The following is a 14,846-nucleotide window of genomic DNA, read 5'->3' as shown; positions in this document are numbered from 1 at the left end:
ATTTTTCACTAGGCCTCACACCTTAAAGGGGTGGTGCCATCAAATTTCGAGGCTATAACAGGCCTGTTGTGGATTTCTTCTGTATGCAAGGACACTCCACACGAAGGGTCGGACGCAGCAAACGTTTAGAATATATTTTAATTCACTTCCAAAGTGTACCTAAATGCTCATTCTCCCGATCAAAACCCATCGCTAGCGCGCCAACACTGACGTAGATCTGTAGGATGGACAACGAAAGTTGTAGTGACGTCACACCAGATCTGCTGCAGTGACTTGAGTGACCTGCGGACCTCCGCCACCTCCGCAACGTACGTACCGGCTGTAGTGAACTAGAATATATTCTAGTTCACTATAGTACTGGCAAAGCATCGGCTGCTACATCACTCGCCGAGTTTCGATCGTTTTCTGGCTAAGTGCGTCACAGCCTTGTGTGGTCACGTGACCACGCCTCCTACACTTCTACGTCACTGCCCAACCTCGGCGCCCAGAAACCGAAACCGAAAGTTGTCCACATCAAAAGGCGATATTAAATTATTTAGCGAGAATACATGAATCTTGGTGCGTGCATCGTACTTCCTGGAGCTATAGAAAACGCTTACAGCAAAGAACGCGCAAGCCACAAACATGGTGGCACCACCCCTTTAAGCTACTTGGTGGTGTGATTTCCAAGCGATTCCCAATAAAACCCGATCGATATCCAGCCGATACTCGTGATTTACAACGTGATCACGTGAACACTTCGTGCATCAGCATGTGAATGCACGTGTGCCTAGTCAAGGCAGGACCAGCCGAGTGTCAACCAGCTCTGCTCTGCCCCAGCCTTGTGCGCCTCAGTGCAAGCTGTGCAAAATTCTTTGGTCTATGTACTCGGTCTACACGTGCAGCGATCTGCTGGAAAAAAACGTACAACAGCTCCGCTGTAAAAAAAGAAAAAAAAACTTCGAATTATCATTAAAAAAGACTTATGATAAACACAACGAGCTGGCTCCAACAAGTAAGCACATAAAGAATAATATGAATTCAGACCAGTACTGTGAGCTGTGCTAAGTATGAACTCCACAGTTGAATAAGCATGTTCAAGAGGTCAAGACTGCTATGGTACTTGAATGAAGTTCTTATTGTGTTCTTTATGGTATTCTTAACAGATAAGGTTCAAGAGCCCCATTTCAAATCAGCTATCTTGCAAGTGCCAGAGAGAACTTTGCCCAGATAATGTGTGATCATGCGAGTTCACATGTGCAAAGGTCACTCACGAAAAAGGGATATGCTGTACAGCTTGATCGAAATCTAGATTACTGCCAGATAATAAACGAAATATAGCAACGAGAAAGAAGTGGATTAATCAACGCATCAACGGCAAAGTTTACGTAGCCACTTGTGCTTGACAGCAGAGGCTCTCTGGATGTTAAAGCAAGTAGCTTTTTTAGAGTATTTTGCCGATTTTATCAGATTGTGGTCGGATGTCCTCCACCCATGCAAGGGCACCGATAAAAAGTGCATGCATGCCCTTACAGAACTGATTCATGTCCGCACAAATGCCAGCAGTAAACATATATTTCATTCACGAATAATATAAGAGATTAAAAAATCATTCTTGCAAACACAGTTTCAAGAGTTCGGGATACGGTATTTGGTATGGAAAAAAAAAAGTCATTTTGTTAAACAATATAATAATTGTTGGGGTTTAACATCCCAAAACCACGATACGATTATGAGAGGTGCCGTAGTGGGGGGGCTCCGGAAATTCTGACCACCTGGGGTTCTTAAAGGGAAGCTGAAGCATTGGTTTTCGAATTCAGCAGGGATCATAGTTTGATCCCTGCTGAATTCGAAAACCAATGTAAGAGTCCACAGAAGTGAACGCAAATAGCATTTCTTTGCAAAAAACAGTGGCTACAGCCGCAGGGCTTCTTGAGATGCTGAGCGAACGCGGTGACGTCATGTTGTGATGTGAGCGTCATTGGCAACATCAAAGCGTGGCCTTCGCAACCAGTTTAACCAACGCGCGCAGCCGGAACTAGTCACGGAGGCCACGGTTGGAGATACAATAGTGTTGCACGGCTCCCCGATGATGACATAGTTCCGGTTAGTTCATTTCCACATCCACACTTTCAGCGCGTTCCTGTGGGCGGAGTAAGACGAACTTTCCTTTCGCGTATTTTAAAGCTCCTGCTGCCACAACAGCGGAAAAAATTACGCGATCGTCGACAGTAATGTTGACCCTTGTTAACAAAGTTTTACCGAATTCTAAAACCACTTCAGTTTCCCCTTAAACGTACACCTAAATCTAAGTGGGCTTTTAGCATTTTCACTTCCATCGAAAATGCGGCCACTGCGGCCGGGATTCGATCCCACGACCTGCGGGTCAGCAGTCAAGCACCTTAAACACTAGACAACCGTGGCGGGTATATTTTGTTAAACAATCAGGGCTATTGCAGAAGTTATGAAAGTAAGCATCAAAAGACAATGTGAAGGTGTAACTTGGCCCTGTGGTAATTGTGTATTTATAGCACAGCTTTAGCAGGTTTAAGTGTGCAAGCAAATAGCCAAGCTTGCTGACTTGTGCTGTTGCACGAGTTTTGGGGTCTGTGAAGCTTTAAAAGCTATGGTAATATGTCGGGGAAGGATAGCATTCATCTTCTGCTGCCCCCTTAACCTGTGGTGACTGCAGGAGAGGGCCTTGTCAGTGCTACTGAAGAGCTGGTTAACAGCTCTTTTCATGTCCAAATTAAGCAATGAAGCAATAAATTATACCTGAATGTTTTCAGCGTGGCAAATATGTGCTTTGAAGCACAGAATTCCTTTATTAAACTTAAAAACTTTCCAGAAAGCATATGGCTATTTGCTTACATTGATAGTTGTAAGCAGTGGCCTCTACATTTTAGTTTTAAAGTACGAAGGCTCCGTGATATCTGAGTGTACAAAAACGTGACAAATAGCCCGCATAAAAGAAATTAAAGTACAGCAAAGAAAAATTGCCAAAATTCATGCACACAGAAAATGACATTTCTCTGTGCATAAATAAGAAATGCAAAGAAAAATGAACCTTGCGTTCAACTTATATTCACATGAAGAAATTTTAAAGAAATTCTATAGGATCATATCAAGAAATTTTAACCCTTCGATGCCAAATGAATTGGTAACACTAGCTGGTTATTACACGATATCCAAACCATAACTTAAAGGAAAAAAAAATTAACTACATGAAGTTCTGCTTGTGCTCATCAATGAACTGAAACATTCACAACAACCTGGCAGCCATTTGTTACAAGGACATCAAGTGGCTGCATTTCAAAAGACAACTTGTTAGCCTTCGAAGTCTAATCTATGGTTTGCTAGAAAAAACAACATACACATAAAGTGATCGCTATGAAGTGCCAAACTTCCTGAGGAATAAAGCAAACAATCACATGTATTTTGTGCCGATACTGAACAGTGTGTGTTTTATACCTAATTAAAGGGATACTGAAGTCAAACAATGAACGGTTTAGATTGTTAAAGTGTACTCCGAGAACTCTAATGTCGTTAATTTCCCCATCATAAGTTTATTAATAGGGGAGAAAAGCAAGGTCAAAGTTTCACTTTTAAATCTTGCGTCAAGATCTTCACATGTGAGACCACAGATTTCATTCAAAGTTTATTTGTCATATTTTAGCAATATTGGAACAACAAAATTTCCTGAACTTGGTATGTGAAGTCTATGGCCCCATCAGAGGTCAGTGTACTTCGTTTTTACCAATTAGGAACTACGTAGGCCCTAGTAGACGCTGTCAAATTATGACATCCTGGCGTTTGGTGCAGGAATTTCAAGGTGGCGTCACCACCTGCATTTTCTTTTTGAGCGTTTTCTCGCTTACCAAGAGTCTTTTGGCCGCAAGCAAGGTGATCTTGGAATTGTGAGAGTAATTTACTAATCACAGGAAAATCAAACTAAATAATTGCGACAGCTTACTTATACAATGAGTCTTCCTTCACCATGATGAAAAATTCTATACTAAACAAAATAAAACAAAGATGTTCTTGTGACTGGCTGGTTTATTTCGACATATTTTTTGCCTTCATACTGTCAATTCCTTGGCAGCATTATGAAAGGAGTGGTGTTTTGAAAATAGCATATCCATAAAAAATAATTGCATTTTGGCATTTTAATAACTTTTACTTATTAGTGTTTGCTAGTTGCATAACTCGCAAATGGCACATCTTTCTACGCCGACAATTCTAAATAAGCATCCAACAGGTAACAGATGGTGGCCCTCTTTTGCTTTTCAGAAAGAGCTGAATAGTTGATGTCAGCTGACACATGCACTACCACCGCTAACAGAGCCCTAGATAGCAAAACGCAATCGTCCTAGTCGTGAGATTTTTTTCTCTTTCACTCTATTGTCATGTGCATAAACCTTACACCATGTTTAAAAAATTTACCTTGACAAGAGGATTGAATGGAAAAACATCTAATTATGGTCATAAATTTAGGCAAGGCAATGTTGTAATAATCTTAATAAACAATTATAAATTACATAGGGTAATTATATATAACATAATGAGTTGTACAAAGTGGGTAGTCAGAACAAAATGGTCTCAGACTGCTGGTCTGAGACACCTTTCTGGCACTATTACAATTACATTCTCAGATAGCTTGTTTGTGAGCTTCCTGGCACATCAATTCATTTCCACTGATATGGTTCTGTCCTGTGCAAGTGTACTTATGCAGCTAATGTATCTCACTCAAATCCAAAGGCAATCTTGCATATTGCAAGAAAGCTGTTCCAAAGGAGAACTTTTTCTGTAATATTCTTACTTCAATGTAATGCACAAGTTTTATAACACAAGTTGTTAGAAAATGGATAAAAATTCGGACACAAAAAAACATGTACAAATAAAGCTTTCATTTTGATGGTTGAATGTAACTGCATGTTATGCTTACTTATGTAGACATAGAAAATAAGGCACTCATACTTTTGATGCTCTACTTCTGGAAGCCAGTAAAAGGACACTTCAGTGTCAACCCATCTATCTGAAATTTTTATGGTTCTGCCTTCCCACAGGCGCTAGCCTTTCTTCAGGGGCGGCTCACTGTTCCATCCATTTCATTAGGGCTCAAAATGTTTCTATGAAATAGAGCACAATGTGGTATTCATCCAAAAATATCAAGGGCACATTTTGTATATTTTGTGTATTTAAAACTTTAGAACAACTTTCTACTAATATTGCCTTTGCTCAAAATGTGCATGTTGTCTTCAAACTAAAACTAAATTTGCAAAATAGTTTGCTTTATTTTACACTGAGTATGTATTTGTAGACTTGCATTGAGTGTAGACGTACTGCACGAGTGTACCCGCCATATTTCCACAGCCTGGTATCAGTATTCCCAGTCTGTAGACTAGTATGTGCAAACACCCTCATGTCGTACCATCATATTCGCACCAGAAGCACAAGCTACTCCTAAGAAATGTATGTATGAATAATAGGCGTGTCTCGACCCAGCCACTCCGTTAAGGCTTCAGCTTTCCCGACCTTTAATTCCAAATTCCAGCTTTTCCTACTAGGTATGCGACACTAGTTCACCAGTGAAGCCACTTAAGCGTCCCAAGTATAATGAAGAAGCTGCTTGTATTTTCTTCTCTCTCTGCTTGTAAGCGTTGCGGGACAGGGCACCTTTTGAGACCTGCTGTCACGCAGCATCGCGCGCACTTTTGTTCCTGCAAGTGTTTACTTATCAAAAACATTTGAAATCAACCTGGGTTGCACACTGCTAAAGGGAAGCTTACGCTACACAAAAGTATAATGCGACGAAAGTACACCTACGGTGATGTAAAATTCATATTATCAGTTTTACTATTATCCACAGCGCATCTCGGTTGTTCAGACTGTGTGCGGTTTGTTATTAAAGTACTTCCGAGCTCTGGAGGCTCAAAGCAGGCCCACAGTCGTGGCGGGCGTGACGGACATGTGGTCAGCACATGAATGTAAACGCACGGCCACCGTGCGCTCATTCATGTCAAGGCCACGGCGCGGCCAACCAGACCGCGACGACGAGCAGCTAACAAGTGGATCTCGGAAAGGAAACGGCGAGCGATGGAAGCCAGTTTCCTGAGGGGCCCAGTCGCCCCCTTTCAGGTGCATTCCAAAAAAACTAGAGGGGTGAGCGGAATGCCAAAGGAGGCGGCGCGAACACTTCAGGAGTTCACACTCGGCACAGCGAACGAGGAAAGATGACTGGGGTACGACGTGACGCCCTCGCGCCTTTCACGCTTCACCTCTCGAAATCAGCGTCACGAACGGTAGCATCCGCTGATCTGTGCTCCAACACTACCCGACATCGTCGACCCGACGGAAATAATAAAAAAACGTTCCCATCACGTGATGTCCGAACACGCTCCAACGCCAATCGAGATTTTTTTACAGAATTCTTTAGCAGAATTTTGTAACTAAACATAGTGCTGCAGAGCACTCAGACGGTTCTCGTAAGAGTTCATAAAATGCAACGGCGTTTCGCGGGAAAGTCGAACAAGCAAATACAAGTTTATGAAAGATCAGCTAAATTAGCGAAACGAAAGGAGAACGAACACAGAGAAGGAAGACTAAGACATGCGCTCACCTTAGTCTTGCTCTTCTGCGTCCTTTGCCTTTTTTTTTTTACGTCATGAACAACAGAAACTAACGAGCCCAACAATTAGTTAATCTAGAATGAAATATCCACTGAACATTACACTACCAGTGGCGTACGATGCTGGCAATATAATACCAAGTGTACAAAGAAATGCTGAAGCCGGGCGGCCTGCTGTAAACATTATGGTTAAAAAAAAAAGAGTAACAAATTTATTAGAGCATGCGTTCTTTTTTTGTCTACCCCTAAAGCTAAGTTGCAGACTATTCGTATTGCGAGGATAAAATCTGCGGACTTGCGATAATGAACCAGTGAGTCGCGATGATTTGATCAAGTGATGACGACGCGCGCCCGCGAGCGCTACGAGGATAAACAACGCGAACGGCGCACATTCATATCGACGGTTGCAGTTTTCCTCTTCGGATGCACTCGGCGCTCGACCAAGCAGTTAATCGTGTTTGTGACGTAATGTGGCCCAGGAAGATTACGTATGTCGAAAATAATGTTTGCTTATTTTCAGCAGTTCCCATCTAGAGCGCTAAGTTGCGACAGGCTCATACCGAACAATTTCCAACGCGCACAGCGAGAAAAACCAAGTACGGCAGAATCAGAAATAAACGGATTCCGGGAGCGCGGTGCGCGACCGTTACAGCATAAGTAGACGAACGTCGACGGCATGAACACGCGAGGGCAGACACCGCAGCTGTGAGTGCCACGGCGACCTCTGCCCGCATCCCAATCTCCAACACGCGCAACGTAAACACGCCGCACCGCTGCGCGCACAACTTCACCCGCGGTATGGCCCTGCGACCGCGTCAGGACCTCGCGAGTTCTGCACACGATGCTAAAGTTCTGCTGGCCAGCAGCAACACCACCTTTCAATCGAGCCCGCGCTGACCAATATGCGCGCAACCTTGCATCAGCCTGCGCATTACCAAACCCACGTGCTCATCCACACCGGCTCACCTCGATCAGCCGGCGCGGCGCGGGCCGTTTGACGCGTGGTCGCAGCGAATAAGTTTGCCACTAGGCAGCGCAAGACTGCCGCAGAACAGAAACACGGCAGGCAGTAAACCACGGATGACGCTGTCTCAACCGCGGTCACCGAGCGCAAAACGCGAGCAGACGCTGTTCTGGAACCGGGTCTCACCTGACGGCCAGGTAGACCGACACAAACAGCACCAGGGCGGTCAGCATTTCGACGCACTACTGACGGTCCTCGCAGTGAAAGCGACGGCGGCCGAATAAGGCGGCACCGAAGACACCGAATCCACCCGGGACAATCATGCTCTCGACGACGTCGCGACCGGTGCAGTGATAGCGACTTGCAGATTACGCCATGGCCGGGCCGGCGAACACAACATTTACAAAACAAAGCGGAAGCTCACTACGCAGCGGACCGGAAGCGTACACGCCAGCGCGGCATTCGATTGGCTCGCTCACGCGAATGGAGCGGCGGCTAGCCGCCAGGAGCCACGCGCACACATGTGACGCGGAAAACGAGGCCGGCCAGTGAGCGTAGCACAGCACGGGCCGCAACAGACAGAAAAAACCGTCGACGCGCTTACGACGAACTCCACTTGCGGCCCTGGCGGTACAGCTGGAGAGAGAGAGGCTTCCTCCGTGCTTCTCTTTTTCCACCCACTTTCGGAACGCCCCGCATTCCTCTCGGTTCAGTGCACATAGGACTAATTTGGGGATGCGCTCAATGACAGGTTACTAACAGCTCTCGCGACTCCAAGCGGATTTCGGCAGAGAAACCGCGGTTTTGAAGGCTGTAATTTATATTCCGAAACGAGAGACAACTCAGCGATGCTCGGAGGCAAATCGCTTCAACGAAGACGTATGCTCGTTGGTTTGATCTTGCGTGTAAGTGCAATGCGAAAGTAAATGCCGGCAAGAATGGGTGAAAGTGCGGTTCTGCAATAATGGATACACACTGCCCCGAATGGGAGCGGCGGGGAGCAGCCTGGTTTATCTTTCATTTGAACAAAACATCATCGCGCAATAAACGACTTATTGATGTCATAAGTGACACTGTTATTCTTCAATGAGTATCCTATTAGGGGTGACTGTTCGGGGTTCTTATTATGACAGATGAAGAAACATTCACAACAGATGCAGGTAGCTACAACCATTATTCATTTGAAAACCAAGGTTATGCTCTTAGTTTATCTTAGAGAAAAATGAAACGGTACATCAATTACCAACAAAAATGTTTTCTACACTCGCATATAGGGAAAATCGCAGCAAACCCACGCAAGGGCCACGCGGTGGGAAAAAGAGAAAATTAATTGAAAGCGTCTTGTAAGATGGATTCCGTCGGAATTTGCAATAGAAACGTGAGAACACCTGTTTTCAGTTAAACCCTGAGAAGAGGCTCGCTTCAGGAAGGGTTATTCTACAAATGATCTCACCCACGTCATAAATCAGGTAATTGAGAAATCTGCGAAATACAACAAACCTTATTAAATGGTTTTGATCAATGCATTTGATTCAATAGAGAATGCATTTGATTCAATCAATTATGGGGTCATTGCGCAGTGAAAGAGTCCAGGAAGCACACGTGAGTAGCCCATCTAACAAGGGAGGACTAAACAGCCCCCTCAATTCTCTGGGAGAAAAAAAAATTAAAAAAAAAACGCGCAGAGGGGCAAGCGACTATCTCTTGAATGCATGCATGCTAAGAATTAGGTCTTCAAAGGGACACTACAGAGAAACACTGAATCAGTTTAGATCGATAAATGGTGCTCTGAGAATTCTAACGTCGTTAATTTCGCCATCATAGGTTTATTAATAGAGGAGAAAATCAAGCTCAAATTTTCATTTTAAAATTTCGCGCCGAAACCTCCCTGCGTGACGTCACGGATTTCAAAGTGTATTTATCGTATTTTGGCGCCACTGGCTCAACAGAATTACCCCAAACTTGGCATGTTATGTCTATGACCCCCTTAGAGGACAATGTACTTCATTTTTACCGATTAGGAACCATGTAGTCCCTAGTAGGCGCCGTCAAAACATGTGACGTCACGGCGAATGGTGCGGAAACTTTGAGGTGGCGTCGCCACTTACATCCTGTTTTCGCGTGTTTTCTCGCTTACTAAGCGTCTTCTCGCAGCAAGCGTGGTGTTTTTGGTATCGTGAAAGAGTACTTTACTAATATGAGAAAAATCATTTTGCTCTTTAGTGTCCCTTTAATATACAGTAAATAATTAGAAATGAGGCTCAATGGCAAATATATCAGCAGCCTTCTCCTTGCCGGTGTCAGCGTCCTGTTAAGCAACACGGCAGACTACTTGCAGCCGATAATTAGTAGAGACCGGATTTTAGGCAAATGCCTATTTTGTTCCTTGCGCTCCTATCGCGCCATTTTGATATATGAGCATGAATGAGAGGTTAAGAAGGGCTTTTATAGTGTTTTTATAGTGCCTATAAATGCCTATTTTTGGCGTTCGTGCCTAAATGCTTACAAATGCCTATAAATGCCTATTTTTCAAATTTGCGCTTATATGAACGCTATCTAGCCTCGATTTTTTTATCCCGGGTGCTGCTTGAGACCGTTATTCATGTTATCGCGTAAGATTGACTGTTAGGAACTATGGGGTTCAACCTAGTCCTCTAGTTCAACCAACCAACAGCTAGCAGCAGTAAAGCGGGACACGCCGGCGAGCATCCGCCGCCGCGCCGACATGGCCCCATCGGTTGGCGAATGCGAAGAGCCGTCAGCGGAAAGGGGAGTAAAGAGCAAAAAAAGAAAGAAAAATGTGATGCGCGCGCAGCTTTTCTTTTGTTTGTAATTTACTTTTAAAGGTGTTTCACCGCGGCAGCGTAGCCAGAAATTTTTTTTAGGGGGGGAGGGGGGGTGGACAACCATACTTTATATATGTTCGTGCATGCGTTTGTATGTGCGTGTATACACACACGCAAAACTGAAAAGTTTAGGGGGAGGGGAGGTTGAACACCCCCCCACCCACCTGGCTACGCCAGTGGTTCACTGCCAGGGGAGAAATTGGCATTACGCAATTTGACCCGGCCAGTGGGAGGAATCCCTCCCTTCTGGTCTTTTAGCAATCTGGCTGTCTGCTCCTGCTCTGCACTTCTCAGTCATGCCGGAATGATACTGAGGAGTGTGTTGAATCGACATTGGACGCTTGACTCATCGTGCAGAACACGGGCGCACCGTACGGGACAATTGTACGGCTATGTTCAACTGTTGGCGCCTTTGTGTCATCTTAAGCAATAACATTTTTGTTTTCCTGTCGTAGATAAAGGTCGTGCACGTCTTCATTTGAAATTACTTGCACTTATGTGAAAATTTATTGTGCCTATATATTTACAATTTTGGAAGCCTAAAACATTGTTTTGCCTGCCTATTTTTGGCGCCTAAAACGAGCTTTTTTTTAGTGCCTAAAAATCCGGCCTCTAATGATTAGAAGTCCCAGCCGACTAAGTGCAAGTGCAGGGCTGAAGGTTAGCATGCGGAAAGCAAAATATTCAAAAGGCTGGCAGAAGAACGAGAACTTATCAAGTACAGCCAACCTCTACAATATGTGCAATAGTACGTCTATCTAGGCCGATTAGTCACAGGGAACTCCGATCATAAGAACAATTCCAACATATGTGACAGAAACATGGATGTTTTATTTGATTACTATTATTACGGCTGAAATGCTGAGTGGCCGGCCTGAATCAATGTTCCAAGCTGCTACTCAGCGTAGGGAAGGAGAAGGGGTGTAAGGTCAGAGGAGATGTCGATTGTAAGGATGAACGTGGCGGTGGAAGAAAAACAATGTCCAAATACTCTTCACAGTCTCTTGTCCAGTTCGCCCTCGTGCACAAATTCGCGGAGAGCTTTGAGAATATCGACCTGATGGCGAGGATCAGGCGAACGTCCCAACAGAAGTCTATCCGATCACTGTTGACTGACAAATTTCGACAAGAGGGCTGTCAACGGTGTCCAGGGGATTTGCCGCAAAGCATATGAAGAATAAATGAAAGTCGTACAAAGGCCTCTAAGTTTTCTTCGTTCAAGAACGGTAACGCTGACTCTGCAAGCCATCAGCCAACGGTTGTAGTTACAGAATGTGTGAAAGGAAGTGCAGTGCAGTCAAGGACAGCAGATAATTACGTGGTATGATGAAATTAGAAAGCTTACCGGCATAGCCCGGCATTAGCAGGGATAATTACACATCCCTGGCAGAGGTCTTTGTACTGCAGTAGACATCAATATAGGCTGACGATGATGCGCGGTGGATATCCCGCAGCACATACAAAGTGTACATGGTAATGACGATTACGGAATTTGGTGGCTTGCAGTCATGCAGGAAAGCCTAGGGGTAAAATTACACCAGAAACCATTCGTCGATGTCCGGCGCAATCAATGCGTGCAGCACTGTCGTCGGCGGCATGTTTCTTGAGGTACCCATCTACTCCTCCATTCGATTGCAGCCGAGCGTTTCAACGCACTGGCTTGCACGAAGGAAATCCACGTCGGAGTTGTGGAAAGCGTGCCGACCATGGGGCTTCGGTACTAGAGGCCCGATTTGATTAAAAGGTTAAAATACGAAGTAGCCCAAATGTCCGTATTGTGAGAGTTAGAATACGGCCATCGAAACAATTTTAAAATCGTTATTTTTATCAGGCGCACGCACGCACGTGTGTGTGTGTGTGTGTGTGTGTGTGTGTGTGTGTGTGTGTGTGTGTGTGTGTGTGTGTGTGTGTGTGTGTGTGTGTGTGTGCGTGCGTGCGTGCGTGCGTGCGTGCGTGCGTGCGTGTGCATGTGTGTGTCACTCACGGTGGTAATCCGCATCCGGCAACCGCCACGGCGGTAGAGTGGTTACGTTGCTTGGCTGCTGAACCGGAGGTCACGACTTCGATCACGGCCACAGCGGTCGATATGCTAGATAGACGCCCGTGTATTATGTGATTTCAGTGCACGTTAAAGAACCTCAGGAGATCAAAATTGCCTGAAGCCCTGCACTACGGCGTCTCTCATAGGCTGAGTTACTTTGGGACGTTAAACCCCATAAACCTAAACCGCATCCGGTCCTGTAGATGTTAATACCCGATACGCCGGTCCAAATGACGGGGAGGTACACCTACAGAAATGCTATAGCATTGCTGTAGGTGTACATACGCATTTAGATAACATTAAGAGGCCGGTGACGTCTATAAACATCTTTTTCCCTCAGCTCATGCGACAAATGTACGAACCTACCAGCTTTGTATATACAGCCTTCATTAATCGCGCATACGCTGCAGCAATCGCGTTGCCTGTCTGCTGTGTTCGTCTGCTCCGGCCGATTGATGACAGTAGACGCGTCGCCTGGAAGGATGCCAGGGAGCTCTATGGTCTCATTTCTGTGTTTGCAAACATGTAGTTAAGCACGTAAATCAAGCGCATCGCCTATGTTACCCTGCAGCCTCACAGTGAATCCAACTGCAGTTCACCGAGTGAGCGCTATCGGTCAAGCGTACAACGGAGTTAGGGTTTTTGAGTATATATGCATATATATTTAAATTTTGCTAACAGCAGCCAACAGCAACACCATCACATCACACCAACAGCAACACATCTGCCCTCCTGCGATAGGTTCGGCTGCCGCACGCTAGCGCAGTCAGAAGAAAAGCGTGACGTCTTATCGTCACAAAAAAGTTACGCCAATTATGCTCTATGTCATGGCGTCACGGAAAAGTTCGTCACTTCGAGACGTTCTCATAAAATCTGGTAAAGGTCTGGCTTCAGTTCATTTAGCCTGAGGGCACGTCCAAAACAGACGTCTATGGCATCTGATGTCACCAATGGTGCCGAGCACGTTCCTTGGTCGCCTTCTGTCGATCCCCAAGGAAAGACACACTTCTTGCGCCTAGGTGAGATTACGGGGAAGTAAGTGTCCCGCATGACCCGACATTAGTGAGTTTAGCCATACCTGATAAGCGCGATCCTTTTTCTACGTGCGGGAAGCGTGCGCTGTAGTTGGTACAACTACGAAAGTACTTACACGTCAGTACTCATTTGAGAGGCGCTGCACCTCAACAGAACACCTTTGTCCTAGCAAACAAATGACACGGCTAGATTCGTTCCTTTTGAAAAGTACTTATCTCGTTTTTGCTACCCGTATTAATAGACTTTATTTGGCTCAAGACGGCAAAATACAGTCTTCTCAGCGCACTTTTCGACGTTTATTATTCTTTTTTGCAATAAGCGTCGAAGAATAGCTCATATTCCACCTTATTTGATATAGAGTGGAATCACGATGCTACAGTGTATCGACAAAAACGTCTTGACGAAATTGTTAATCATGAATACTTTTTTTATTTCCGACGCTACTGTGTGCAGTAAATGTCTGCTCCGATTTCATGAAGATGTATGTGGGATATTCTCGCACGTACAGACACTGTATTCAACGCATACTGATGCGGACGTATAAAACGAATAATCACCTACACAACAAAAACATTTAGAAAACAAAGTAATGCATGAAAAAACAAAGTAATGCATGAAAAAAAAAAACTGAAAACAAGCATGAGGAACGTTCATCTAAATGTCTTGTGGGGTTCTTGCAACGACTAAGAAAAACATACCATTCTAGTTCCGTGCCATAGCACTAGAAGCGAAATTAACTGGTGCCCAAGAGCAAGCTGCTTTCTCTACCGCTGTCCCTGAGATGTGGCAGCCAAGAGCCAGAGATAAATCCCAGCCGTCCAAGCCATCGCACCGCCATATCGGCGCCAAAAATTGCGTCGACACTACTTTGCCAGGGCAGTAGTCGCAAGGCTGTAGCGGCGTGCCGATGGCGCCCATCCAACGCCTATGTATGTATAGGGCCAGGACGAGCGCACGAGCACGCGTGTCGCAAGGGGCATTGGAGTCAGGGCTTGTTTGTTTCGTACAGCGATACCACCGGTTTGACGGCGAGAGATAAGTAGGCTTCCGTGAGCCGCCTTCGTTAGCAAAGTGGGCACGGAAAACTTCGGCTGAAACGTGTGGCCATGCATGTGCCTCCAACGGCGGCCAATTTGCAGCGTCCTCACCAACGAGGCGCAAGAGTGCAAAACCAGGCTAGCATACGGATAAATCTTTAAGTCAGAGTCACTAGGCGAGAGCTAAAGTCACTAAAAATGAGCACCGAGATGGAAACAAAGTATAAGGATTGCTACAGACCCACGCAGCAGGCAAACGAGCAGTTCGTCACTGCAGAAAAACCATGATATGACAGTAATCCCGAATCTCTTACCG

General features: G+C 45.2%; 1 protein-coding gene across 2 annotated transcripts in view; it reads right to left on the bottom strand.

Moving 5' to 3' along the window:
- The window catches only part of LOC119379195 (glycerol-3-phosphate acyltransferase 1, mitochondrial), a 106,035-nt gene that overhangs the window by 38,480 nt on the left and 52,709 nt on the right, over positions 1 to 14,846 (bottom strand). Inside the window, exon 1 of one of the 2 annotated variants that reach the window (XM_037648410.2) lies at positions 7,758 to 7,993. The exons of the other annotated variant lie outside the window; for it this stretch is intronic. Within the exon in view, the coding sequence (XP_037504338.1) occupies positions 7,758 to 7,804 (47 nt within the window). The 5' untranslated portion in view covers positions 7,805 to 7,993. Of the gene's footprint in view, positions 1 to 7,757; positions 7,994 to 14,846 lie in introns of those variants that run through there. 2 annotated transcript variants of the gene reach the window in all.

This window comes from Rhipicephalus sanguineus, chromosome 1 (assembly GCF_013339695.2).
Source record: "Rhipicephalus sanguineus isolate Rsan-2018 chromosome 1, BIME_Rsan_1.4, whole genome shotgun sequence".
NCBI classification, from domain to species: domain Eukaryota; kingdom Metazoa; phylum Arthropoda; class Arachnida; order Ixodida; family Ixodidae; genus Rhipicephalus; species Rhipicephalus sanguineus.
This window is presented reverse-complemented; position numbering and strand designations above follow the sequence as displayed.